This window comes from Naegleria lovaniensis (assembly GCF_003324165.1).
Source record: "Naegleria lovaniensis strain ATCC 30569 chromosome Unknown tig037, whole genome shotgun sequence".
NCBI lineage: Eukaryota > Heterolobosea > Eutetramitea > Acrasida > Naegleriidae > Naegleria > Naegleria lovaniensis.
Window position 1 is genome coordinate 102,398 of NW_025407859.1, and position 25,067 is coordinate 127,464.

The window sequence follows — 25,067 nt, forward strand, 5'->3', positions numbered from 1 at the left end:
AAATTTACTAAAGGAATTCATTCACTAAACACGAATGTCAATTTATTAATTTAATAAATAAAAGGAAATAAAGGAAATGAGAAGAATCCAAACAAACAATCCACACGAAAATACAGTACAGCGAGTGGCATAAGAATGTGATGGATGAGGTTGGATCGATGGGCCAGAACTGTAAACATTGGGTCCACACGAGTCAATAAGTTGACTAGTCTGATTCATGGAAATCAAGAAATCATATTGCGATTTGGAAAGAGCATGGAATTGAGGGCATGACAATGACAATTGGCCACAAGCCAACGACTCGTTAAATTGCGTAATAGTGACGCCAATAATTGAGCTCAATTTCACACAGCTTTCAAACAAATTGGGCTGCACAATGCACATCAAACGAGGTGACATGAATGAAATTTGTGTAGCTGATAAACCACTGAGAGCCTCACAATCAAAAGCGCTTATTTGCCCATCGGTGGCATTTTGAAAGATATTACCTGGTAATTGTTGAATTTGAATTCCTAAAAATCCAACAAACGTAAATGTTGGCATTTGTACAATGGCGTTCGAAGTGATTCTTGTATTCGTATAGGCTGTAGCTGTCGAGCTCAAGTGCAGCCAAGTCATTCTTCTAAAATCTTGAGGCAAATTGTCATAGGCCAACAAGTCTCCATTCAGAAACATGGACTTGAGCACAGAAATTGTATTGGATGAAATGGATTGAGCTTGTGACAAGGTAAGACCATTCAATAAATCACTTCTTCGATAAATATAGAGCTCACTCAATTGGTCTGGACTCACTAAGGTAAGTGCAACATTAGGTAGCATTTGAATACGAGCAGCATCGAGACCTCTCAAACTCCTTCTCGGAATACTTCTCAAACACAATGGTTGTATTCCTTGAAAGGCCTGTGGCGTCATGTATGACAAACAAGTCTCTGTAAACACTCGACATGTATCATAGGGAATTCCAGAGAGTGACTTGTCATTGAAACCAGCACACGTCTCTCCAGAAAACAATTGAAATAGATCTGCTTTGAAACTTGAAACTGTGTCCATGGAGAGTGCTGCAAAACGTGTAGCATCCATATAAATTAAAGTCATTTTCGGAATGGAAGATAGACATGAATAGGTCATTCCATTCAAACTCGTTAAAGGTAAATTCAAGAAACATCCCTCACTAAATCCATGGCAAGTATCAAACATGGGTGATGAGGGAAGATTGGAAATTTGAGCTGCTGAAAATCCCGTACACGTTTGTGGATTTAAAACTGAGAGTTGTGTTGTTGTGAGTCCAGTCATGGAATTGGCAGGAATTTGGCTCAATTGTTCAGAATTTAATACTTGTATCGTTGAGGGTGGAATATTAATTAAACAATCGGATGAAATACCTGAGAAGGCTTCTGAAGTAATATTCATAAAACAATCCAGAGATTGAAAACCAGAACAGGCTGCACCATTTAACTGATTTAATTGATCGGAACGAAATCCATTGCAAGCGTTTGGAGGAATTTGAGAAATATTGAACGCACTTGCTGTTTGAAAAACACTCGGAGGAAGAGCATGGAGTTGAGAGGACGTGAGAGAACTCCAATCAACTTGTTGTTGGTGTGCCTGTACGTTCATTGTCGGGAAAAGGCTCATCCACAGACAACAACAACATTGAAAAAACAGCAATAACAACAAGATTTTCATGGTGATTGTATCCAATTAATTGTTGTTATTATTATTGTTGTTGTTTTTGATGATATTTCCAATAATAATAATGTGTGAAACGAAAGATGATGAAAATGTCGTTGATGAGAGTTGTGATGTCAATTTTTTAGGAGTTCTTTTAGGAGAGCAGGACTTGTGAGATGTGAAACATTCAATGAATTCAATTGAATTTAATGAGCAAGAAGACAGGTCTTGTGAGCCTTTTAGATCTGGGACGAGCCAGAAAAACGTTACAACAACATTCCAAATTTGCAATTTTTTATGTTAATTAAAAAAAAATTTCGAATCTTCTTCATCTTGGACCAATCATCAACGTGTTGTATACGCACACGCACCAATATCCAATCAACAAGGCTTGTTCTGAGACATTTCTGTAAAGATAGAATATTCTGCAAGTCAAATCAACTCTCAAATTATATATTATAATAACGGAATTTATCTTGGAGTAAGATTGAGAGAGATTTTAACACCACAATCTTCTTCTCGTCGCCGTTGTTATTGTTTTTTTAAATATCCGAGTATATCCACACAGTTAAATAATTTCAATCACCATCATAGGACTCTTTTAATTATTATTATTCAATTGAATAATATCCAAATACTCCTCTAAAAGATCTATTTATCACGACACGCATCATCACTGCAGCATATTTTTCAATTCGACCACCATCATCGAGCCTTCGTCATCATCCACACAACAATATCATTTAAAATAGATCAACAAACCTAAGATCATCATCATGTCCTTCCGTAATCTTACCAGTGATGAAGTTAACTTTATGATTTACAGATACCTCCAAGAATCAGGTTTCAAACATACGGCGTTCTCCTTTGCCAATGAAAGTGGAGTTCAAAATTGTGGTTTTAGAGGCTCAGAAATACCTCCTGGTGTTCTCATATCTTTCATTCAGAAAGGTGTACAATTTCTAGAGATTGAAACGAGAATCAAAAACAAGACGGAGCAAGTGAATTATGATACCGTTTTTGAAATGCTACTACCCGACGTTCCAAAAGAAAAGCTTTTTGCAAGAACCATTCCAGACTCCATCGCATCATCCACCACAACAACAACTAGTGCCACGGCTACACCCAATCGATCCAAATCATCCACACAAATTGCATCCTCGATATCTTCGTCTTCTCTTTCAAACGTAGGAACCACTTCTTCTCTAACAACAACAACAACTACCACTTCAACACCTTCATCTACAACAACAGGCAGACGAAAGAATTCTAATGCTGAGAAGGCCGCGGGAAGTGCACGAAATGGCAGTGGGAGACCTTCGAAAAAATCAAAACAAACCACCACAACACCATCCTCTGGAGCAGCCACAACCACAGCAGCCACCACTGCTTCCGCACGTGACTCACACGCCATGCAAGATGAAGAGGAAGTCGTACACACCATGGCCAACAGTGGTGGAGCTGTACAGTCGGGTGTAACTCCATCAGCAACAACAACAGAAGATCAACAACTGCCCATTGTAATTGATGAAAGTCAGGTCACGAAATTGAAAGGTCACACCCATGAAGTATTTATTTGTGCTTGGAATCCTGTTCGTAGCAACGTTTTAGCATCTGGTTCGGGAGATTCAACTGCTAGGATTTGGGAATTAGTTAAGAACGAGGTAGGAGCCCAAGCTGCTCCATCTCAACCCATCGTGTTAAATCATGGTGATCCTGTCTTTGAAAACATCCATGTATCTACAAAAGATGTCACTACATTGGACTGGAGCGCAGACGGAAAGAAACTTGCCACTGGATCCTACGATGGAAAAGCTAGAATTTGGACAGCTGATGGTCAACTCAAGGCTGTATTAGATCAACATAAGGGACCAATATTTTCCTTGAAATGGAATAAGCAAGGCAATTATTTATTGTCTGGATCTGTTGATAACACTGCCATTGTTTGGGATATTGAAACAGGTACTGTAAAACAACAATTTGCTCATCACACAGCCCCTACCTTGGATGTTGATTGGAGAAATAATACTTCTTTTGCAACATGCTCAACCGATCGCATGATTTATGTTTATGAGTTAGGTACTAAGGATCCAATTAGAACATTTGCCGGTCACGAAGATGAAGTGAATGCCATTCGATGGAGTCCAAATGGAAGCCTTTTAGCATCGTGCTCTGACGATTTCACAGCAAAGATTTGGTCATTTGGATCAACAGCTTCACAACGATGTGTTTTTGATTTGAGGGAGCACACTAAGGAAATTTACACAATCAAATGGAGTCCTACAGGACCAGGAACAGATTATCCCAATAGGAATATGGTTTTGGCGAGCGCCTCGTTTGATGCTACCATCAAGTTATGGGATCCTAATGTTGGAAAATGTCTGCACTCTCTCACAAAACACACAGATCCAGTCTATTCTGTTGCATTTAGCCCTGATGGTAAATACTTGGCCAGTGGTTCTTTTGATCGATTCTTGCACATTTGGTCTGTACACGATGGAAAGCTTGTAAAGACTTATCGTGGTACTGGCAGCATTTTTGAAGTTTGTTGGAATTCAACTGGTGACCGAGTTGCAGCTTGCTTCTCCAATTCATTAACGGAAGAATTTAATGTTTGTGTTTTAGATTTCCACATGTAATGACTGATTGCCAAGGCGTATTAATAAACCCATGGTAGTCACCATTCCGTGATTTCGAATATTTGTGTGAGTTTCTTCAAAGCGCTCAGCACGAAGAAAAGCTCAAAGGTTGGTCTCTTGTTAAGCCTGATCAGGGACCTTTTTTGCTCAAAAAAAATGATGCTGGAACAGCTTACTCAATACGCAAAATCAATCCTGGACCCGAATAGTCCACTGTCATCAGTAGCCATGATCATGTCGGGATGTGTTCTAAATGTGATTGTCTTGGAAATGATTTTGAATTTGGACTCAAAGATGGGACCTCTACTCACTCTGATTCAATTCATATTTATTTCTCTTGAATCGTTACGGCATAATATTGACTGGGAAACAAAATCTTTAAAGAAGAGAGCCATTCCTCTCTGGTTCTATTCTATACTGGTGTTTTTATTCTTTTTCCAATCCGTTGTAAATAATTTAGTATTCAAATATCATATTTCTATTATTTTACACACCATCTTCCGAAGCAGTTCCTTGTTGATGAATTTATTGATTGGAATTTTACTCTTTGGTAAATCACAACCAAAAGAAAAGATTATTTCTGTTCTGATGATTACCATCGGAATATTTATTGCTGTGGTTGCATCCAACAAGAGTGAATCTATTGTATTTGGACAAGAAATTGTCGGAACTGCTTGGGTCATGGGTTTGATACTACTTACGGCGAGTCAATTTTCTACTGGACTATTAGGAAATTTACAATCGTATGGATACTCGAAATATGGAACCAGTGATGAGAATGAGAATATTTTCTATTCGCATCTTCTCTCCATTCCTTGTTTTATTTTCTTTAAAGATGATCTAGTGGAAAATTTTGAAACCATGCAGAAATTTCCAATTTTGTATTGGTACATGCTTTTGAGCGTGTTGACACAAATTGTTTGCATTAAGGGTGTCTATAGATTGACAGCTCAAACAAATTCGCTCACAACGACATTGACCATTACCATTAGAAAGTTTGTGAGCTTATTGTTTAGTATTTTCTATTTTGGAAATACCTTTACGTGGCTTCATGCAATAGGAACCTTCTTGGTGTTTTACGGAACTCATTTGTTTGTGCAGAATCCAAAAAGCACCATCACAAATGCCGAGTCAGCTCGCTCACAAAGTTTGTCTTCGCCGACAACAGAGTTGCCTTCCTCTACAAAACTACCAAATGTGACCGATCTCAAATCCAAGCATGTACAGAATTAACGCTTTCCCAGCCGCCCTTTATTATTTATTGGCACTTGTGCCCAAATTTATTAAATCTTTTTTTCATTAGCAACTGTTAAAAGGTAATTGGGTTGTAAGTGGGCTTAGTAGAAATTTGATGAAGAATCGGGTAGTTGATGGCTGCAGTTGAAAACATGAAATGTTTTATTTAAATTCTTCATCGACAAATATCGAGAAATGACAAGCAGGCTTACTCACTGCGTTGCTCACTTGAGGTGGAGGTGTGAGCATGAAAGTAGTGAGATCATCCACATCTTGTGTCACAAATTGAGGATTTGAATAATTCGTCCACTTATCAGGTCTCTCGTTATTCTCTTTTTCTGCCTCTTGCTCGCTTGGTAATGTACGTGGCAATACTTGTGATGGCACAGCAGAGTTACAATGATCTCTCTGTATCTGAAATGGTAATGTTCTTGTCGTGGCTGCATGTGCCAACTTCTCAGCATGATTCACCGACTCGTCATACACTACAAAATTATTGAGGGGTGAATTCTTTTGAGCCAAACTTGGATTATTCATTTTCATTTTCATGGGTTTCATCATGGTTGGAGGTTTGGCTGTCGTGGGTCGAATAGAGGAAGGTTTTTTCGATAATGGATGAAATGGAGCTCGTTGTCCAATTCCACCATTCTCATTATTATTTACATTCACGGCATTTCCTTGAGCATTCTGATTTGTCGATGCTGTCACTTGTCCAGTAGTAGTACTAGTACTAGTAGTAGTAGCAGTAGTTGTGCTCAATCCTCCTCGATTGAGAATACTCTTCATGAATCGTGCCTTCACTCCCGTATGAAATGTTTCCAGTGCCTTCATGGGTTGTGCTCCTCGATGTTTACCCTTCTCAAGCACAGCATCCGCTGCTTTCAAATCTTTTCGATCTTCCAATACCGTTGCCCATCGAATGTACAACTCGGAATGAGAGAGTCCAATCTTCTTCGTCTCGAGAAAGGTAAAGACATCAATGGGATCCAAACACTGATCTGCATATTTCAACCACACTTGTAAATATCGTTCATCCTCTCTGTATCGTTCTAAAAGAGAGCTGCTCGATGAAGAAGAAGGATCTTGATGCTGTTGTTGAGAGGAAAGGAGAACATATTTGGTACAAGCTTGTAGAGTCGGAACATATTGAGAGGACTTGTTAAGGGTTGGATAATTCTTCTCAATCCATTCAATGTATTCGAGCCAGACACTGAGAGGATCCAAATGATTGGCCAGTGCCGTAGAGGATATTCTCTTTTCATAATGTTTACGTTCTTGATTCAGTTTGGGTTTCATGTTATGATTTTCATAGCACACTTTACGGATCAAGTGGTTGAAACAAAAGAAGGGACGATTTCCAGGATTGTTATTATTATTGGAATGAGTAGTGTTGGTTGTGTGGTTGGTAGTAGTGATTGGAGAGGAATTGGTAAAATTATTATTATTACTACTACTAGTGGATGATGAAGAGTTTTGAGTAAGGCTTGAAAATGTTTCAGGAATTGCAGTAGCATCCTCCTGCACATCCTCCCCTTCTTCTTCATCAATAGGATTGCAAGTATTGGGAAGAATTTGTGAATCATCAGTCATCATCATCATGTTGCTGCTGCTGCTACTAGTAATGGAACAAGTGGTTGGGAAGGAATTGAGTAATGAATTCATCATAAAGATGGGAGAATGATTCATTCGGGAGGAAAGATTGGAAGAATTCATCATCATCATCATTTCGGAAGATGATCCTGACGAAGAAGAAGAAGAAGAACTCGTACCAGTCATGAAATCTTTCCGTTCTTTGAGAACTCCTCTCAATGATGGAGAGGAAGAAGAACGATTCAACGTTCCAAAAACTCTTCTCAAATCCACAGCTCGACGTCCAGACTTGAGTGGAAGGATATTCTCTTTGGAGGATTCAAATTCTTCAAAATCAACAATCACTCGTTGTTGTTCTGTTGGGCCTGTTAACTCTTCATGATGATGATGCGAAGGAAAGGTGAGGTGAGCTTGTTCTTCATTAGAGTCTGAGGAACCAAGAGAAAGCATTTCTTTTGATTTTTTAAAATTTTAATTTGTAACGGCTAGTTGAAGTTTATCCAAAAGATAGATCATGCCAAGGTGTTTCACATATCATCATTCGAAGTTGATGGTTATTCAACATCTCAAGACCTGTTTAGAAGAATCCATGTGTATTACGGATCCAGAATTGGCGTTTGAAACACCACCCATAATCTCTTCATTCAAAAATCTTCATCAAAAAATTACCTGCTTGTTGTTTCCCGGGCCTCACAAGCTCTGTTGTAATTTCTTCCCTCACTCTGCAAAGAGGTTCTTGTTGAGATAATTACCTCTTCTTCTTTCTTTGTTGAATAACTTGGGATCCCAACCAACCCGAGTATCATCAGTTCACCATCTCCGAACTATATATACAACAATAGAACTTTTAAAATCGTTGTTGCATCACTACTATCAACATCAAATTCCCACTTTTCAATTAATTTATTCTTGGCCAACTGGAATCATCATCGGTTCATCATTATTACCGATTTTTCTTCTTACTCGCTCCAAAATATATTAACCATCAACGTATCATTCTCGCCCACATCATCAATAACCACACACATCATCATCATGGGAAATAATCCACCAAATGGACACATTGGAACTCTTCCTCCAAAGAACGCTTCCAAACATCAATCATTAAGTGCTTCTTCATCAACACCCAATAACCCAACAACACTTCATTTGAATTTAGTGGTGAATGGTAACATGTTGGGAATGAGTAACAATTCATCACCCATTGCTCCCGGATACAACACTAAATCTTCGCAGGAAGCAGTCAATGAGGAATCACTTGAAAGTCAAACAATGAATATACCAAATGAAATTACAGTCATGTCTTTTAGTATTAGGAGAGATTCTGTTTTTGATGGAATTGACCAATGGAAGAATAGAAAAGAAACAATAACGAATATCATTTTGGAGAGCAAGGCAGATATCATTGCTATTCAGGATGGTCTTCAACATCAAATTCTTGATTTATTTACATTATTGAACGAAAGACAAGAGCGTTCACAATATTTATGGTTTGGTCTCGGACAGAATTATAATCACAATACGAATGAATATTCCGGAGAATACATCACAATCTTTTATAATGCTGAAAAGATTGAGCTGTTAGACCAAGGCTGTTTTTGGTATAGTTATACACCTTCAACGAAAGGAAGCAGAAGCTGGGATGCTGTGGCTCCAAGACTTTGTACTTGGTGCAAATTTAGAAATATCAAATCGTCATCAAAACGAAACTCATTCCATGTCTTCAATACTCATTGGGATATTGGTGTGGAAGCTAGGAGAAACTCGGCATATCTCATTCGGGAATACATTGAAAATTTAACCTGTGACAAGGACGAAGAAAATCAAATTGTTCAACGACCGTGTATTGTGATGGGAAATTTAAATTGCTTACCTGACTCGAATGCAGTCCATTTACTGAGCACTGGAGTCGATTTGGGAGCTAAAAACATGGATGATTCTAATTCTGACGATGACACGGCGAGTGACGGCTCAAATTGTGATTCAGACGACGAAGAAGAATCATTTAAGCTGATCAGTGTGGATCCAGCCCATCATCCAACCTTTGTAGGTTTGAATGGAAATGGATCATCTTCTCGTTATACCGCCCTCAATTCTGATACCACTAATTCCACCACCACCACCACCACTACTTCTGACACAAACGTTTCTTTAGATTCCTTGTCGTATCCTCAAAAGATACAAGGCAAATGTACAGATTACATATTTGTTTCTCCGAACATTCAAGTTTTGGATTTTAGAGCCATCACAGAAGTGCAATGTAAAAATACAGGAAGAAATGCATCCGATCATCTTCCAATCATGGCAGCTCTTTTGGTATAGTTTTTGATTCAATACCATTTTTCAAAACGACATTCACACACATTCGAATATTATTTACTCTTTCCACACATAGAGAGAGAGTTGTCGCCATACTCCTACCCAACATTTTTGAGAGCATACTTTTACACAAAAAGTAAATTATTGAAATTGATTTTCATTGTTTTGACCTCTTTCACATTTCCCACCATTTTGAAAACAGCAAAATTTCATAAGCTGTCAACTGTCATATCATTTTTGAAGAACTCGTAAACCAATTAAAAAAAAATGCTCACGAACGTCAGTGAAGAATTTGCTGAGAAGGTGGCCGAAAAAGCCATCGGCCTGATGTGGAAACGAGCTCGGAATCGTATCGGAGAGTGGACCTCCTTCATTCCCAATGTTGAACCCTACATGCGATTTGTGTCACTCGGTGTTTGTCTATGTATGTGTGTATTGATATTTGGTATGAAAACATGGAGAGAGATCATTCTGTTTGAAATTATTCTAAAATGATTTGATATTGAAATTCTTGAATATGATATATATACGGAAATTAATTTTTGGAAAAATAGTGGCTCTGATTGCATCGGTTGGATTATTCTTGATTTATTTCTTGAAATCAGGAGCTAAATTTTTGGATGATAATATTTTCAATTTATATGTGGGTAGGTGTTGTTCATGGATGAATTCATACATGGTGTATATATGAAATTATGAAATTATTATTTTGGTATTGGATGTTGCCAATGATGAATGAATGAATCCATACAACATGTATTTCATCATGGCCATGAATGACCAATGGACATCTCTCTTGTGACATGCTCACATGCACACATACATACACATATATACAGCTATTTACTGTGCACTCTATGGATTGATCCTTCCATTTCTTGAAGTTCCCATTCCAACCTTCCAACGAAAAGTTCCAATTCTCAATATTTATCACAAAAACTTTTTAGTGAGAGGAATTGTTGTCATTGTGTTGAGTATATTTGTTTGCTTTACTGTCATTTCGGCTTTACCTGGTGCAGGTGGAATTATTGTTGGATGTGCCTATATTTTCTTGTTGTACATGAGAGGAATTGAACCTAAATGGCTCACAGAGAAGGAAGAAGAACCAAAAGCTGAGTATTCTCGATTAGATCAAGACGAAGATGATGACTTTTAAGGTTTTGCATCCTTATTATGGTGACAATTGTTGTACCAACAATGAATAATTTCTGTTAATCGTTTATTATTACATTTCATAAAATTTATTTTCAATTGTATTTTTAATTATTGTCATTCATCTGGTAGAACCTAGAGCTTAGTATTTGGGTAGTGTTTGATAGGGTATAGTATGGTTTGGAGTGAGAAATTCAAGGTTTGGGCTGTAAATTACAGAACATTCTCTACTACTTGCGAGCTTAGAATTTTGAATCGATCTCGTTCCCTCTCCAAATCAAAACATTTTCGTTGTAATTGTTGTCGTTCTGAAATAAAGTTTTGTTGCATATTCGTGAGAGAGGCTTCTGATTGTAGCAATTGGTCATTCAATTCTTCAATTTGTTTTTGAAGAGAATAAATTTTAGACCTGTAAGCTTCCTTAATTTTGGAACATTTCGAAGCATATTTCTTTGCAATATCTTTTGCAGAAGAATAATCTTTGGATAATTTTTCAATTCTCAGTGAAGAGTCTTGGTACTTTTGTTTCAAAGAGTCCATATCCAATTTCAAGTCGGCTACTACTTTGAGTAAATGAGCGTTCTTATCAGTTTGATAGTCACGTTCGTCCTTAAACGACTGGGTTTCCGCTTTACAAGCTTCAAATTCTTTTCGTAGCCGTGTGATTTCGTAACCAGCTTCTTGCAAATCTTGCTGTGATTTTTTCTCTTTTGCCATCAATTCTTGTTTCAGTTCATTCTTCTCTACTTCCAGTTGCAAGTACTTTTCAGTTTCTTTTCGAAGAGCTTCATGAAGGCGCTCATTTTCCTTGATATGAATGTCGTAGGATTGATTGATGAGATCTTGTTTGGTTTGTTGCAAATCTTCAATTCTCTTATTGGCCTCACTTAATTTGTTGGCCCAAACATTTCTATCCCTCTCATATTCTCGTTCTCTTTGAATTTGGTTCGCTTTCATACTATTACGCTCTTGGGCGAATTGTTTTTCTGTCTCTTCGAGCTTACTCTTTGCCGTTGTTAAATCCTTTTCGAGCTTTAAAATCTGATCATGCATTCGATCATTGTTTCGTGTCACTTCTTCCAGCTCAGATTGCAAACGCTCACACTTCTTTTGGAGCCTGTCGTTTTGAGTTTCGAAATTACGACATTTTGAAAGCAATTCAGAGTATCGTTGAGTATTCATCAAATTTGCTTGTTCTTTGGCTGCAACGGCTTGAGCTTTCTCCTCTCGAACATCTGACAATTCTTTTAACAGCTTTTGGATGTGAATTGAGAACTCTTCCTTTTCTTCTTCGAGTTTCTTGATTTGAATAGCCTCTTTAGAAGTTTTAATTTGTATGGTCTGATCATTGAGCTGCATGACCAATTCTTGAATTTTGTCTTCATAATCTGTTTTCAACTCGTCATATCGCTTCTCTGACATTTTCAATTTTTGAGTGAGTTCATTCTTGACCATTTCATATTCACGCCGCAATTCAGAGTACATTTCTCTGAATTTGTCATTCTCATCAATTTCTCTTTCGAGTCGTTGTCGTAATTCCAATTCTTCCATTAATTTCATTTTCAATTGTTGCAATTCTTGTGTATCCCTGTCAAACTGATTCCGTAGCGATTCAAACTCTTTGGACTTTTTCTCAAGTTGTGTTTTCCACCTCAAATGTTGCTCATTGTTTTGATTATATAAATCCAAATACTCTCGTTTTAACTTGTTATTTATGAATTCATATTCATGGGTTAATTCCGTAAACACAGGAGAGATCATTATCAATGATTAACCCCGATTGTTATTTGAAATTGATTAAAACTTTCAAAGAACCTTGCAATAACTTACATTGTCAAAATTTCTCTGATAGGTTTCATTTTCTGCCCGTAGCCTTTGAATGATGATGGCATTATTACGGTCTTCTCCCGATATCTGATTTGAAGACATCTCTCAAAAATTATAAAGGTGCTGCTGTATTTCGTCGTTTTGAATTTTTTTTCTAACCCTAACGGTTTTTTTCATAAATTTTTAATCTACAATTTGGGCGCCAATTGGGTCTGTAATTACAAACATCTCTCTTCTATCGATACTATGATCTGTGGTTTATAGAATCTTCCATTCATTTGATTAGGTTGATGTTACCATCTCCTTCGGAAGGGATTAATCATTCTTCTCTGAGGAGAAGAACGATCATCATGATGATTTGAATTCAATTTTCATTTTTATTAAAAAATACTCATGTTCAGCAATAGAACCCTGTTGGCCAGACCTGTGGGTCTCGTGCATAGCCATTTCTTTGTGAAGAAGGCTTTCCAATCCGCTGCTCCAAAACAGAACATGTCTCTGAGCAGTGTTATTCAACACATGAATCAACAATCATCACGTAATTTTTCTTGCAATAATAACAAACAAAACGGATCGGCACATCATCACGAAGAAAAACACAATAACAATAGCAATCACAAAAAGACCGAGTTTGAAGAATTGGACGAAATTTTACCTGAACCACCAAAGAGAGAGGTTCTGCTTGCAAAGATTGCTGGTGCATCGGCCATGTTTTGGCTCTTGTACAAGATGAAAGAGGATGGACTTATTGTTTTAGGATTGGAAAAGCCTCACTGGGAGCATCCAATGGACGATGACGAATCGGACAGGGATGACGAATACTTTGACAATGCTCTCCAAGAAGATGATGAAACTATTGACCTCAAACTTGAACTTCACTTGAGCACGCCAGAATCCAACTTTGATAAGAAATTGGATATTCTCAAGTTCAAATAATTTCAAAATGTTTATTTATTGAACAAGATTCAAGTTTATTATTAATGAATGAAAGATTAATATTTCCAATGCATCACCATAGCATAGATATTTCAAGCATCTGAGTGTTTCAGGGTTTATTTCACACCCAAATAAAATCATCCTTTTAATTAAGTCCAAACGATCACCTTCCGACGAAATAAACAGCGCCCGCATGCGTAGAATTCTTCTTCGACAACAGGTGTCTTTGTTGAAATCAATAATTAAAATTAATTTCATTCATACAAAAAATTGACAGCAATTATCGAATACGCACATCATGATATCCAACAACTTGAAAAACAAACATGCGTTAATTGAACTCGCTCAGAGCTGGGCCATTTGTAACGGATTTATTCTAAAGAGTCAACGAGGAGCTTCCTTTCAGTCGGATCCCATTCCTTTCACTCTCACACCAACACCAATTCCGAGAAAAGCATTCGATAAAGTAGTTACTATTGCTCCTTTATTGAATACTCTTGTTGATCGTATGTATAGAATTGAGTTTTTACTTCTCAATGATTGATTGAAATTATTGCTGTGTGCATGATATGATTTGGACAAACATGAATTTCCGTAATGATGATGATGATGACAATTCCGAATTAAAATTCCAACCCGATGATGGACGGAATAATCATCATCCCAATGACCCAATCATCAACTCATTCATGAACACAAAGGAATGAGTAGAGATTCTGAATTCATCAATCAATCCTTGAATCAAGTCGCACAATATGATGATTTTGTCAAACGCCTTCTTCAAATTTACAATGAAACCATTCCCAACACTCGTTCCAGCTATCAGCTAGCCATTCACCGATCCGATTACATGCTTCACGTGGATGAAAAGAGTGGAGAACACATTCCTCAACAAGTAGAGCTTAATACCATTTCATCTGCGTTTGGAGCTCTCGGAGCAACTACTCATAAACTACATTCCTATCTTCAACAATATAGAACATGGCTTGCGAGTGATTATCCAGAAGCACCTCTTCAACCCAATCCATCTCTTGAGAATATCGTGAACGTGATGCAGTTGGCTCATCAAACCTTTTTGAACAATCATGGTTTGAATGGAACCACTCATCAAGAATTCTCTCAACAACGAACAGGGCCCTATTTCATCTTGTTTGTGGTTCAGGATGGAGAGAGAAATATCGGAGATCAGAAACCCTATGAGCACATGCTTTTGGAAAAGTATGGAGTGTTTGTATTGAGAAGAAGTATGAAGGAATTGATTGGAAATGTTGAGTTGATTCGGGATGATGCTGCAACCCATCAACCTCTACTATTAGTTGAGAAACAACATTTGGTGAGTGTGGTCTACTTTAGATCGGGTTACACTCCTGATGATTATCCAACGGAGGGTGAGTGGGAAGTGAGAAGAATGATTGAGGCATGCGCGGCCATCAAGTGTCCTTCTGTGGGCGTGCAATTGGTTGGCACTAAAAAGATTCAGCAAATCATGTATGATGATGCAGTGTTGGAAAAGTTTTTGAGTAAGCAAGAGGCACAATCTGTGAAACAAGTGTTTACAGGAATTTACTCATTGGAAGATACACAATCGATTGAGTTTATTAGGGATGCATTTGAACACTCGGATGATTATGTGCTAAAGCCACAACGAGAGGGAGGAGGTAATCTTGTCTACGGAGAGACCATGAAAAATTATTTGGACATTCTTCTGAATCATCCCAATCATGAACAATATGCAGCCATCAAGTATACCTATATTTTAATGAGAAAAATCAAACCTCAACTTCACAAAAAGGACATTATAAGACAGGGACAAGTTTCTTCTGGTGACTGTATTAGTGAGCTTGGTATTTATGGAATCTTTTTGGGCGATGGTAAGGAAGAGTTGAAGAACAGTCATGCCGGCTACTTGTTGAGAACCAAATTAGCGACTTTTCAAGATGGAGGAGTGGCCTCAGGTGTTGCCTCAATGGATTCTATTTATCTTTGTGATTAATAGTTATGATTAAGGCAGTATTAATATAATAATTATTTTTATGTCAGCAGAGTTGCAATTTTTACAATCACACATTTGTCACAATTTTACAATATATGGAGGAACACGTCACACTCAATAATGTCCATAATTAGCACCTCCAATATTTTGCCATTTCACCTTGTACATTGGAATGACTTGGTATTGCAATTTGTTGTTGAAACAAGTGACAACTACAACACAAAAACTTACCCTGATGAGGATTGAAAATAATGACTGCAAAAAAGCGAGTTAAATAATAAATATTAATTATTAAAAAAAACAACATACCCTCAGAACAGCCTTTTGTTTTTGTACGAATGAGCAATGTTAAAAGTTTAGGCATTGTATCTCATTTCACAGGTTTCTCAACAACTTACCATCTGGTGAAACGTGACTGTCATAACCACTTTCCAATGGTCTACCAGTTTGCACAGTTGTCATATGGAATGCTTTTCCCACCATCACCAAACAAACTAACAGATAAGGATTACCTCTTGAATAAGATCTGTGCAGTCGTGACGTGTATGTATGGTATCAACGTAGGACACATGATGCTTATAAACTCACCATATTTACGCAATAACTACTTACATGGACATGAGAGGTGACTCACTAAAGTAAAAACCTTTACCATAAAATCCCATATCTGTAGAAGAGCCCACCTTGCTCAATAAAAAGTTTGTCTTTAAAATGTTCTCCATATTCGTTTCGGAAGTTCCATGAAATAGTAAATAGCAATTCATTGACTCGTATAAAAAGTTGTGTTTTTTGGCAAGTTCCTTTTTGTAATTGTAAAAATTCCTAACAATTTCTGGATTCACAATATATTCCACTTGTTGGAGTTGATACGGAATCATTTGAGTAGTGTACATGTATCGCGCTCTATGTGGTCATTGTCACAATGGTGCAGTTTCAAAAAGTGTCAGATATTGGTTCATTCGTTCGTCGTTCATTCGTTCATTCGTTCATTCGTATTTCATATTAAAAAATGTTCATTTTGCAAATGGTCATTAGACTCGAATCCATTCACACAAGCCCTACTTACAACAATCGATGGAATTGTGATTCAACAATTCTAAAATGAATATATTCTGCTTCAAGATCGAATTCAATACTTCTCGTAAACATGTACCTCTTCAATTCGGATGTGTTTTTGGCTAAATGTTCTTCTTCACCAGCACAATAAATTTTTACATTTCTTGCTCGTTTTGCTTCTTTCATCTTGGCAATAATGAATTGACGTTCTTTTTTCAATTGCTCCTTTTTTTGTTTCATTTCCAAGTAAAATTCTCTCTCGTGTTCTGGCATTTCATCCAAGTTCACAGAGGCGTCTTGTTGACTATGAGTTTCCTCTTCTTCTTCAAAGCCATATTCTTGGAATGCCAAATTTCTCATCTTCACAGCAGTTAAATAATCAATTTCAAGTTCTGTAATATTTGGATCGATATCGAATGAAATGTATTGTGACAAATCCCATCTCTTCTTGAACAATTCTATTTGTGATTGTTGTGGTGGAAGACCAAACCTATGACTACTACTAACAGTCTCTTGTTGACTCTCCTCGGGAAGATCATCCGTAAATTGAACTTCATTCGGATCCAGACCAAGCAAGACATCAATCAAGCCATCCACACGTCCATCACATACTTCATCATAAATCACGTTAATTCTAGATACAGGAATATGCGGAAACATTTCATAAATATCTTTCAATGCATCCAGCTTGCCTTTCAATGAAAATTGCTTTGATTTCTTCTGTGATTCGATCAATTTTTCATCTAACTCGTTACATTCCAATTCATCTTGTAAATATCGTTTATGAAAACTGAGAAGAGCAATTAACTTTGAATTTGATAAATTCTGACAACAACGTTCAATATCATCAAGAGCATCGTTTTTATGATGGAGTTTGGAAGAGGAATTGTTATGAGTGGTTCGGGGAGGTTCGTTGGAATTTCCAGATTTTGCCTTTTTCATCTTTGCCATGAGAACAGTTCGGATCCGAGAAAATGTTATTTGAAAATTTGCAAAGTTGTTGTTGATGTAGTGATGAAGGAAGTATAGTGAGAGAAGATCACACTATTTTTTTTTCTACAAATTCAAAGAAAGTTCCAAGTTAGGTCAGAATAAAATGAGCCTTGCAACCCGATTTTGCATCACTCCAAGATGATGATGAAATTATTGGAGATGAAGATCAAACTTGTGATTTTAAACCAAACAAGCTCGAAAATCCACCATCATGGGAAGAACTGACGGGTGGCTTGTTTGACGAGTCAAATATGGTCACCATGTGGATGAAACGGATCTATGAGAAGAGGATACGAAAATGAACTTGGAATAAAGGTATGTATGTAATGTATCATACATACGGTCTTTTATTGATCTTTTCAAAAATTAAGAATTGAGCTTTACAAGAAACAAATTAGTGATCCTGCAAAAATTATAATTTGTGATCGCCGGAAGTCGAATCCAGGTCTTCTGAATGGGAATCAGATATGCTAACCACTGCACTACGACCACACAAGATTAAAATATTTTAAACAGCGAAATATTTCTTGGTCGGAGCGTTGAACATTGGCGCCAACAAAAAAATGTCTCAAGATCAAACTCCTGCGTTCATTCTGGACTCCATCAAGAACAAGGTAATCTTTTTCATGGAACAACAAGAAGAATACAAGAATGCAATTTTCCATGCCGATAAATTATATCACCTCACCTTTCAGAATAAAAAGGATTGGAGTCTCAATTCCGAAGATCCATCCATTCCTCTCTATGAAATTTATTCTACACGGGAGATTGAAGCCATCTATTTATTGTCCAAAGCATACTTTAAAGCAGGACAATTTAAACGAGCATTACACTTGTTAACATCATCATTTACAAACTTCTCTCAAAGAGCTCCGATGGAATGCTTCTTTTTGGCTGCAAAATGTTTGGAAAAGTGTGATGATTGGTTGGAAATTTTGAGTCTTTTTGGAGATAATGATATGGAATTTGAGCAAGTATTACACCATAGAGAAGGAGCTCAACAGGTAGGATTTATTTGGATTTTTTTCAATAACTTACATTCTTTTTGAACGCCCAACATTCCAATTGTTTCTATTTATTTTTATAATTATTATTATTTTTATTATTATTTTGGCTAATGTATTGCATCATTTAAATATCACTATTGACAACCATGGAACTCAAAATTCACATCACTAAAAATATTCCCATCAGTACATTGCAAGTTTGTGCTTTTTACGAGGCAAAGCGTTCGATATGTTGGATAATAAGGCTAGAGCCATACACTGGTACACACAAACATTAATTTATGATCCCAACTTTTATGAAGCCTTTGAAAAATTGGTAGAGAAAAATCTGTTGAACAATCAAGACCAAGCTGCGTTACTCAACCAAATTAATTTTTCACAGGAAGACCAATGGATCAAATACTTTTATACATCCAAAATTGATAGATTTTGCTATATTAATGACAATAGCAAACAAGCATTAAGAAAATTAAGTGTAGAATATAATTTGTCGAAAAACCATGATGTTCGATGTAGCGAGGCAGAACGATACTTTTATTCTCAACGATTTAACCAAGCATATGAAATTACAAAACAGATAATAGAGGAAGATCCTTATAATCAAGCATGTTTACCAATCCATATTTTAACTCTGGTAGAGCTCAATAAGAAGAGTGAATTATTTTCCTTGTCACACAAATTAGTGGACGACTATAAGGAATCAGCAGTGTCGTGGTTCGCTGTGGCTTGTTATTATTATTCCATCAAGAAGTTCGCTTCAGCTCGATCGTATTTTACGTAAGTACAGTTCTGTTGTTATTTTGTTGTTGTTTTACCCTTTTTTATAAATAATGTTTGTACATTTCTCGACGAAACAATGGTGTTGTAATTGTACGTACACATTCAAACAAAAAATTAACAGAAAAGCAACAAATCAAAACCCTCACTTTTTGGAAGCATGGCTTGGCATTGGACATTGCTTTTCAAATGATGTAAGTAGTGTGCACAACAAGATGAAGTGAGCGAGCATATTTTTTAATTCCATACAAACAAATACAACAACAACAACACCACATACAGAACGAGCCTGATCAAGCAATGGCTGCCTACAGAACCGCTTATCGACTATTCACAGGAAGTCACTTACCTCCTCTCTACATTGGAATGGAACACATGAAAACAAACAATCTCACACTCGCTCAGAAATTTATTCAACAAGCATTAAGTATTTGCCCAACCGATCCACTCGTTCACAACGAATTGGGCATGATCAGTTACAAGTGGAAACTCTATGAAGATGCTAAACAACATTTTGAAAATGCTCTTCGACTCAATCCCAAGAAAGACGATACTCCAAATTTTTCAAGAGAAATTTCTCATTCACAATATACTTCTCACTTTGTTGACACTGAAAACAACATTGTGGTCCAAATGTGGGAACCCATCATGTTCAACCTTGCCAACACTTACCGAAAATTGAAACAATACGATTTGGCTCTTGCCTATTACAAGAAATGTATTGGATTACAGCCAAAGAATGCATCCATCTATTCTGCTATTGGATTGACCTATCATTTACAGCAATATAGTGGCAGTTCAAATTTACACACAGCCATTGAATATTATCACAAGGCACTGGCCATTCAACCTGATCACTCCTTCACAGCCACCATGTTGAGTAAGGCACTAGTACAAATTGCAAATCAATCACTTGAATATTTAATGCAACAACCTGAAGAAGAAATTCAAGACAACAACAATACTGTACAAGAGAATGACCTTAATGTAAGAATTAACAAATTGTCGTCTCATTAAAAATGGATCATTGAAATGGATTGATTCAGATCTGACAGGATGTCATAACTTTGGTAATATCGTTCGTGCAGATGACTGTTGGAATTTTTCATTCACTTTGGCCATTTCATTCTATATTCAGTTGACAAGAAAGTGTTCTTCTAAATGATTGGAAGAAATCACGAAAAAAATTAAAAAAAAAATGCAGCCCCAAACGTCTTCTTCCACATCGGATCCATTTGCTCTCCAACATGATGATGATCCGTTTGCCACATCAGCCATCTCAGAGCTAGAGAGACAAAATAATCCACTTTTAGAGAATAATTCATCATCGGGAACAAATAATAATACTGCAAATATACACAAGGATGATTATGATGATACAACGGATACAATTGATGAACCCATTTACAAGACGATCATGAGAGATTTAACGAATATTGGAAGAAAAATTGCTCTTGTTCTAGTTCCGGTTCGTGATGAGCAGAAAATACAACGAGAATTACGAAATTGGGATTTATGGGGACCTTTACTTTTATGTATTGTTCTTGCTTTTACGTTAGGATTTAGTGCAAAAGAAACACAAAAAGGAGCCGTTTTTGGTGGAGTTTTCGTTATAATTTGGCTCGGAAGTGGTATTGTTACATTGAATGGCCAATTATTGGGCGGTACGATTAGTTTCTTCCAGAGCGTTTGTGTTTTGGGCTATTGTGTCTTTCCTCTCGTGTTGTGTAGTGTGGCTTTTATTTTCCTTGAATCATTCACAATTAGATTCTTTGTGGTGTTGTGTTGTGTGATTTGGTGTTGCATCACCTCGACACTTGTGCTTACTCACAGTGTCAAACCAAAGAGGAAACTTTTGAGCATGTATCCTGTCATTTTGTATTATATTTTCATTGGCTGGTTAGTGTTTGTTCAGTAAGGTGTCAGTCACCACATGTGGATTTCATTGAGAAAAAAATTATTTATCAATAATGAAATAAAAGACATTTCATGCAGTCATCAATTTTGAATTCTGTGGCTTACTGATTCGACTTCAGTGTTCATAATGAAACAGATTCTTGGGTAATGTAAGAACATGTTGATTTTTATTAATCTCTTGGGAATCGTTCATCCATGTCAGCAATAACATAGATCATGGATGTAAGTGATGCAGACAGCAAATCCAAGTCATCTGAATTCAGTACAGTCATGGTGTCTGCTCTTGTATGATGGAACCAGAAATATCTATCTTGGTCATCCACATTGGGTGACATGGTTGGAATGCCAGCAACTTCTCTTAAAGGATTAACGTCAGCTCCTCCTCCACCTATTGGTTTGCATTTGGTAAGAGTAGCCGATTATGAATACCAAAATGTTGATCATAAAACGTTGTCAGCATGCCGAAAATCAAGCCACAACACTTACCAGTCACAATTCTCGTAGAATTAATTGAGGAAAGTAAAGTTGTTGCAATTTGATGAACAAGACTCATTCCTCTTGGTCCTCCAGTAAACTCAAAGCCCAATGGTCTAAATGGCCCACCATCAGACTCGACACCTAAGAGATGATCTTTAAGCTGGTCACGATAGTGTTCCACATAGCTCATACCTCCAAATCTTCCACCTCCAAATTCCTCTGCAGAATAGCCAACCAGTCTGATATTTGTTTCCATTTATCATTGAACAATTTCAATTGATTGTATGGATCAGTAAACAAGAAACGGGTAGTTTTGTTCATAATTACAAACATGTTAAAAATAAATAAGGGATTGTGTTAAAAATCGTACCTTATGGTTCTCTTAGGTCTCATTCCTAATTTGATCAGTGTTTTAATTCCTCCATAGAATACCATAATTCCTCCTAGCTCCGAGAAGAACAATTCATCATTAGTCCAATAAATACATCTCGTGTTATCAATCGACATATTGCCTTACTTACCCAAATCATCCATTGCGCCTGTACCTCCAACATCCCACGAATCAAAATGTCCACCCACAACAATGACTTCATTGGGTTTGGTTGAACCTGTTATTTCTCCAATAATATTATATGAAGTGATTGGAGGATAGTTTTGGCAATTCAACCTCAAGCTCAACACTACACGCTGGCCACGACTCGTCATGCGATCAATCATTTCAGCATCTTCCACAGTAATGGTAGCGGCCATAATTTTAGGACCATTCTCCTCAAAATTCGTCACTCCTGTATGTGCCGAGTAGATACTGAATGGAGTTACTGATCTCACTAAACATGCAAGAGCTCCTCTCTTGGCTGCTTCTGCTGGTCCTCGACTGCGATAAATCACTGTATTTCCATATCCATTCCATTTCATATTAAACAATACAATCTTTCCTCGTACATTGGTTCTCTCAAGCTCATCAAAATTACGCACAACCACCACCTCTCCCTTCTCAATGTAACCACCTGGAGAAGTTCCGAGAGCCATTACTTCCATTCTGCGAATGAAACGAGGCTCTAACATTTGTAACTCTTCAACATCTCCTCGTTCCCAATGAGTTACATTGAAAACAGGTTGTAATTGAATATTATCAAAACCGTCTTGTTTCATATTACGGACAAATTCCTTAGCTGCCAAATCGTAGGCTTTAGATCCGACCAATCTTCCTCCATATGTATCAGCAATATAGGCCAGCAAGTTATAGATCTTTCCTTTCTCGGAACCAAGAGTGAGAGTTTGAATAATACGATCCACTTGCTCTTTGTAATTATTAAATGATTCATGAACTGCTGATCTCATCGTTGGTGATAGTTGTTGAGCCTGAACCAACACGGAATGAGAGAAATCACTATTCTCATGCAATAAAAACTGGAGTGATGCAACCACTACGACCAACAGCACGATCACATGATCAGAAACATGTTTCACCTGCCCCGTGCATCGGATGCGCATTTTTTTTCTTTGTTGTTCACCAGCAAAAAGTACTTTATGAAAACTGATCTCAAGATTAATTGCACACCAGTTGACAAAGCTGCTTGAATCCCTTAGGTCATCACAATAGCTGAGACACCTTTTAGGGCAGCACATAAATACTATCCGTGTTGAGCTTCTTTGTCTTGACATTCCCAAATCAATGATATTCGCTGCAAATCGAGGATCAATGGGCGAGAATTGTTAAGAAATTTGAGCTCCTCCTCCCTTAATTCCAATCATCAATGAAGATGAACAACAAATTGGAGATGTATAATTTCTCGAACCAACACTATACATCATTTGAGACCGTCCATGCACAGGGAGAGACCTGTCATAGAACAGTCAATGTCAAAAAAGACAGGTTCCCTTATTGCTGTCGTTGTAGGCTGGCATGATGAAGACACGGTTGCATTTTTTAAATTTGAGATTAATATATCAACTGAAAACAGTTGAAACTACTTAATAAAAAATTTTAATTTTAATCTTCTCAAAAAAATAGCCTTATTATCATGAAAAATCATCCCGCAAAAGCATCATCATCTCAAACAAACCACAACAACAAGGCCACTCTGTTTGAATTAACAAACAGACAAAGAGTTACAAAGGCCACTCTAGAAGAAAAAAAGAACAATTTGTTCAGAATTATTCCGGATGATGGTTCTAATTTTGATGCAGGTGCAGAGTATGCTACAAAGTCAGGATCCAGTTTCCATCTCCAATCCTTTGCCTTAAATCAAGTTTTATTAGCTAACGTTGAAAATGAAAAAAAGGAGAAAGAGAAGGCTCTATCAGAAGTTAAAGAAGCCATTCAAGTTGAAAAGGTTGAACATGTCTCCTTGATTAAAGAGATGAAGGATTTCATGGCAACCATGAAGAAGGAACATCAAATCGAAATACAAACCTTGAAGGAGGAAATGGCAACCATGAAGAAGGAACATCAAATGGAAATTGAAGCCTTGAGAAAGGAACATCAAAGTGAAATACAAGCCTTGAAGCAGGAAATGGCAAAATTGAAGGAAAGCATGGACAACATACTTGTTGCAAACACTCTATCCATGGCATTCTCTAAGATTGGAGGGAAGGTTCTGGCTGTTCTTGGTATTGAAAAGCCCCAATCCTCAGAAATGAAATGGTGGGAAATTGCGTTGGACAAGTATTTCCAGTCCGATGCTGTTATGGAATTAGAAATATCAAAATCGGATTTGAAGGTAATCTGGGAGAATTTCAGAGAAAAGAGAAGCAGAAGAGCTCATTCCACCAGCACAGACTTGCAGTTATACGATGAAAAGGAGCAATTATTGGTTAAATGGCTAGAAAACCAATTTAAACAATGAGTATCATGTTGGCAAAGTCAAAAGATTTGTAAAAAATCAAAAGGCTAGTCGTTGTAATAAAAACTGAACTCACTTTGAGACATTACCATTAAAAAGAAGAACCATAAACACTAAATGTTCGACAAAAAATTCTTTAACCCTTAAAACCTTATCTTATAGAAAAAAATAATGAAAAATCAACCCGAGGGCCCAGACAAATCCTCAGCCTGTCATGAAACTTCAGGATTCGACTAATCCTAATGACAAAATATGCAGAAAATCCCTCAAACACCAATCCTTTTCGAAAGGATGGATGTTTGACGAGTTACAAACCCTAGTTAGTTTTAATTATTACCAATGTAGAATCACAGCAAATTCTATTCAATAAAAATGACTTGAAAGAAAAATACACATTGTGGACTGTGTACTTACTTGTAATTCGTTAATTCCTTGGAGGTGATCATTAAAGATTTAGATCTCTACCTGCTACAAAATAACAATGTTTCTACTACAATATTGTCCGATGATAAAATTCAATTATTGAAATTCATTTGCCAACAATTGAGTAATTTGGCTCAAAATGCAGAATTTCCAAATTATTTCATACAGTGCAAGGCTGTTCAATACGCGTCACAATTTGTTGATAATC

The 25,067-nt window shown here is 37.0% G+C and overlaps 14 protein-coding genes across 14 annotated transcripts; 9 read left to right on the plus strand and 5 right to left on the minus strand.

Annotated features, from left to right (window-relative positions):
* Positions 1-45: 45 nt before the first annotated feature.
* On the minus strand, positions 46-1,617 carry C9374_009065 (uncharacterized protein; the record flags this gene model as incomplete). The annotated part of the gene is made up of 1 exon (XM_044699211.1): positions 46-1,617. One exon carries the CDS (start codon positions 1,615-1,617, stop codon positions 46-48), a length of 1,572 nt encoding a protein of 523 aa, XP_044544811.1.
* Positions 1,618-2,447: 830 nt separating this feature from the next.
* C9374_009066 (uncharacterized protein) lies at positions 2,448-4,310 on the plus strand (the record flags this gene model as incomplete). The annotated part of the gene is made up of 1 exon (XM_044699212.1): positions 2,448-4,310. One exon carries the CDS (start codon positions 2,448-2,450, stop codon positions 4,308-4,310), a length of 1,863 nt encoding a protein of 620 aa, XP_044544812.1.
* Positions 4,311-4,466: 156 nt separating this feature from the next.
* C9374_009067 (uncharacterized protein) lies at positions 4,467-5,543 on the plus strand (the record flags this gene model as incomplete). The annotated part of the gene is made up of 1 exon (XM_044699213.1): positions 4,467-5,543. One exon carries the CDS (start codon positions 4,467-4,469, stop codon positions 5,541-5,543), a length of 1,077 nt encoding a protein of 358 aa, XP_044544813.1.
* A 165-nt stretch (positions 5,544-5,708) lies between these two features.
* Positions 5,709-7,586, minus strand: C9374_009068 (uncharacterized protein; the record flags this gene model as incomplete). The annotated part of the gene is made up of 1 exon (XM_044699214.1): positions 5,709-7,586. The coding sequence occupies one exon, from the start codon at positions 7,584-7,586 to the stop codon at positions 5,709-5,711; it is 1,878 nt and encodes a 625-aa protein (XP_044544814.1).
* A 585-nt stretch (positions 7,587-8,171) lies between these two features.
* On the plus strand, positions 8,172-9,458 carry C9374_009069 (uncharacterized protein; the record flags this gene model as incomplete). The annotated part of the gene is made up of 1 exon (XM_044699215.1): positions 8,172-9,458. The coding sequence occupies one exon, from the start codon at positions 8,172-8,174 to the stop codon at positions 9,456-9,458; it is 1,287 nt and encodes a 428-aa protein (XP_044544815.1).
* A 264-nt stretch (positions 9,459-9,722) lies between these two features.
* On the plus strand, positions 9,723-10,611 carry C9374_009070 (uncharacterized protein; the record flags this gene model as incomplete). The annotated part of the gene is made up of 3 exons (XM_044699217.1): positions 9,723-9,879; positions 10,010-10,102; positions 10,295-10,611. The coding sequence occupies 3 exons, from the start codon at positions 9,723-9,725 to the stop codon at positions 10,609-10,611; spliced, it is 567 nt and encodes a 188-aa protein (XP_044544816.1).
* A 209-nt stretch (positions 10,612-10,820) lies between these two features.
* On the minus strand, positions 10,821-12,536 carry C9374_009071 (uncharacterized protein; the record flags this gene model as incomplete). Its single annotated transcript, XM_044699218.1, has 2 exons — positions 10,821-12,311; positions 12,438-12,536. 2 exons carry the CDS (start codon positions 12,534-12,536, stop codon positions 10,821-10,823), a joined length of 1,590 nt encoding a protein of 529 aa, XP_044544817.1.
* Positions 12,537-12,827: 291 nt separating this feature from the next.
* On the plus strand, positions 12,828-13,370 carry C9374_009072 (uncharacterized protein; the record flags this gene model as incomplete). The annotated part of the gene is made up of 1 exon (XM_044699219.1): positions 12,828-13,370. One exon carries the CDS (start codon positions 12,828-12,830, stop codon positions 13,368-13,370), a length of 543 nt encoding a protein of 180 aa, XP_044544818.1.
* A 298-nt stretch (positions 13,371-13,668) lies between these two features.
* On the plus strand, positions 13,669-15,363 carry C9374_009073 (uncharacterized protein; the record flags this gene model as incomplete). Its single annotated transcript, XM_044699220.1, has 2 exons — positions 13,669-13,876; positions 14,072-15,363. 2 exons carry the CDS (start codon positions 13,669-13,671, stop codon positions 15,361-15,363), a joined length of 1,500 nt encoding a protein of 499 aa, XP_044544819.1.
* Positions 15,364-15,477: 114 nt separating this feature from the next.
* Positions 15,478-17,370, minus strand: C9374_009074 (uncharacterized protein; the record flags this gene model as incomplete). Its single annotated transcript, XM_044699221.1, has 6 exons — positions 15,478-15,539; positions 15,595-15,618; positions 15,673-15,684; positions 15,762-15,889; positions 15,976-16,266; positions 16,430-17,370. The coding sequence occupies 6 exons, from the start codon at positions 17,368-17,370 to the stop codon at positions 15,478-15,480; spliced, it is 1,458 nt and encodes a 485-aa protein (XP_044544820.1).
* Positions 17,371-17,975: 605 nt separating this feature from the next.
* On the plus strand, positions 17,976-20,213 carry C9374_009075 (uncharacterized protein; the record flags this gene model as incomplete). Its single annotated transcript, XM_044699222.1, has 4 exons — positions 17,976-18,416; positions 18,607-19,196; positions 19,321-19,390; positions 19,479-20,213. 4 exons carry the CDS (start codon positions 17,976-17,978, stop codon positions 20,211-20,213), a joined length of 1,836 nt encoding a protein of 611 aa, XP_044544821.1.
* Positions 20,214-20,394: 181 nt separating this feature from the next.
* C9374_009076 (uncharacterized protein) lies at positions 20,395-21,114 on the plus strand (the record flags this gene model as incomplete). The annotated part of the gene is made up of 1 exon (XM_044699223.1): positions 20,395-21,114. The coding sequence occupies one exon, from the start codon at positions 20,395-20,397 to the stop codon at positions 21,112-21,114; it is 720 nt and encodes a 239-aa protein (XP_044544822.1).
* A 169-nt stretch (positions 21,115-21,283) lies between these two features.
* C9374_009077 (uncharacterized protein) lies at positions 21,284-23,084 on the minus strand (the record flags this gene model as incomplete). Its single annotated transcript, XM_044699224.1, has 4 exons — positions 21,284-21,501; positions 21,600-21,829; positions 21,961-22,033; positions 22,112-23,084. 4 exons carry the CDS (start codon positions 23,082-23,084, stop codon positions 21,284-21,286), a joined length of 1,494 nt encoding a protein of 497 aa, XP_044544823.1.
* A 530-nt stretch (positions 23,085-23,614) lies between these two features.
* C9374_009078 (uncharacterized protein) lies at positions 23,615-24,439 on the plus strand (the record flags this gene model as incomplete). The annotated part of the gene is made up of 1 exon (XM_044699225.1): positions 23,615-24,439. The coding sequence occupies one exon, from the start codon at positions 23,615-23,617 to the stop codon at positions 24,437-24,439; it is 825 nt and encodes a 274-aa protein (XP_044544824.1).
* Between the last annotated feature and the right edge of the window lie 628 nt (positions 24,440-25,067).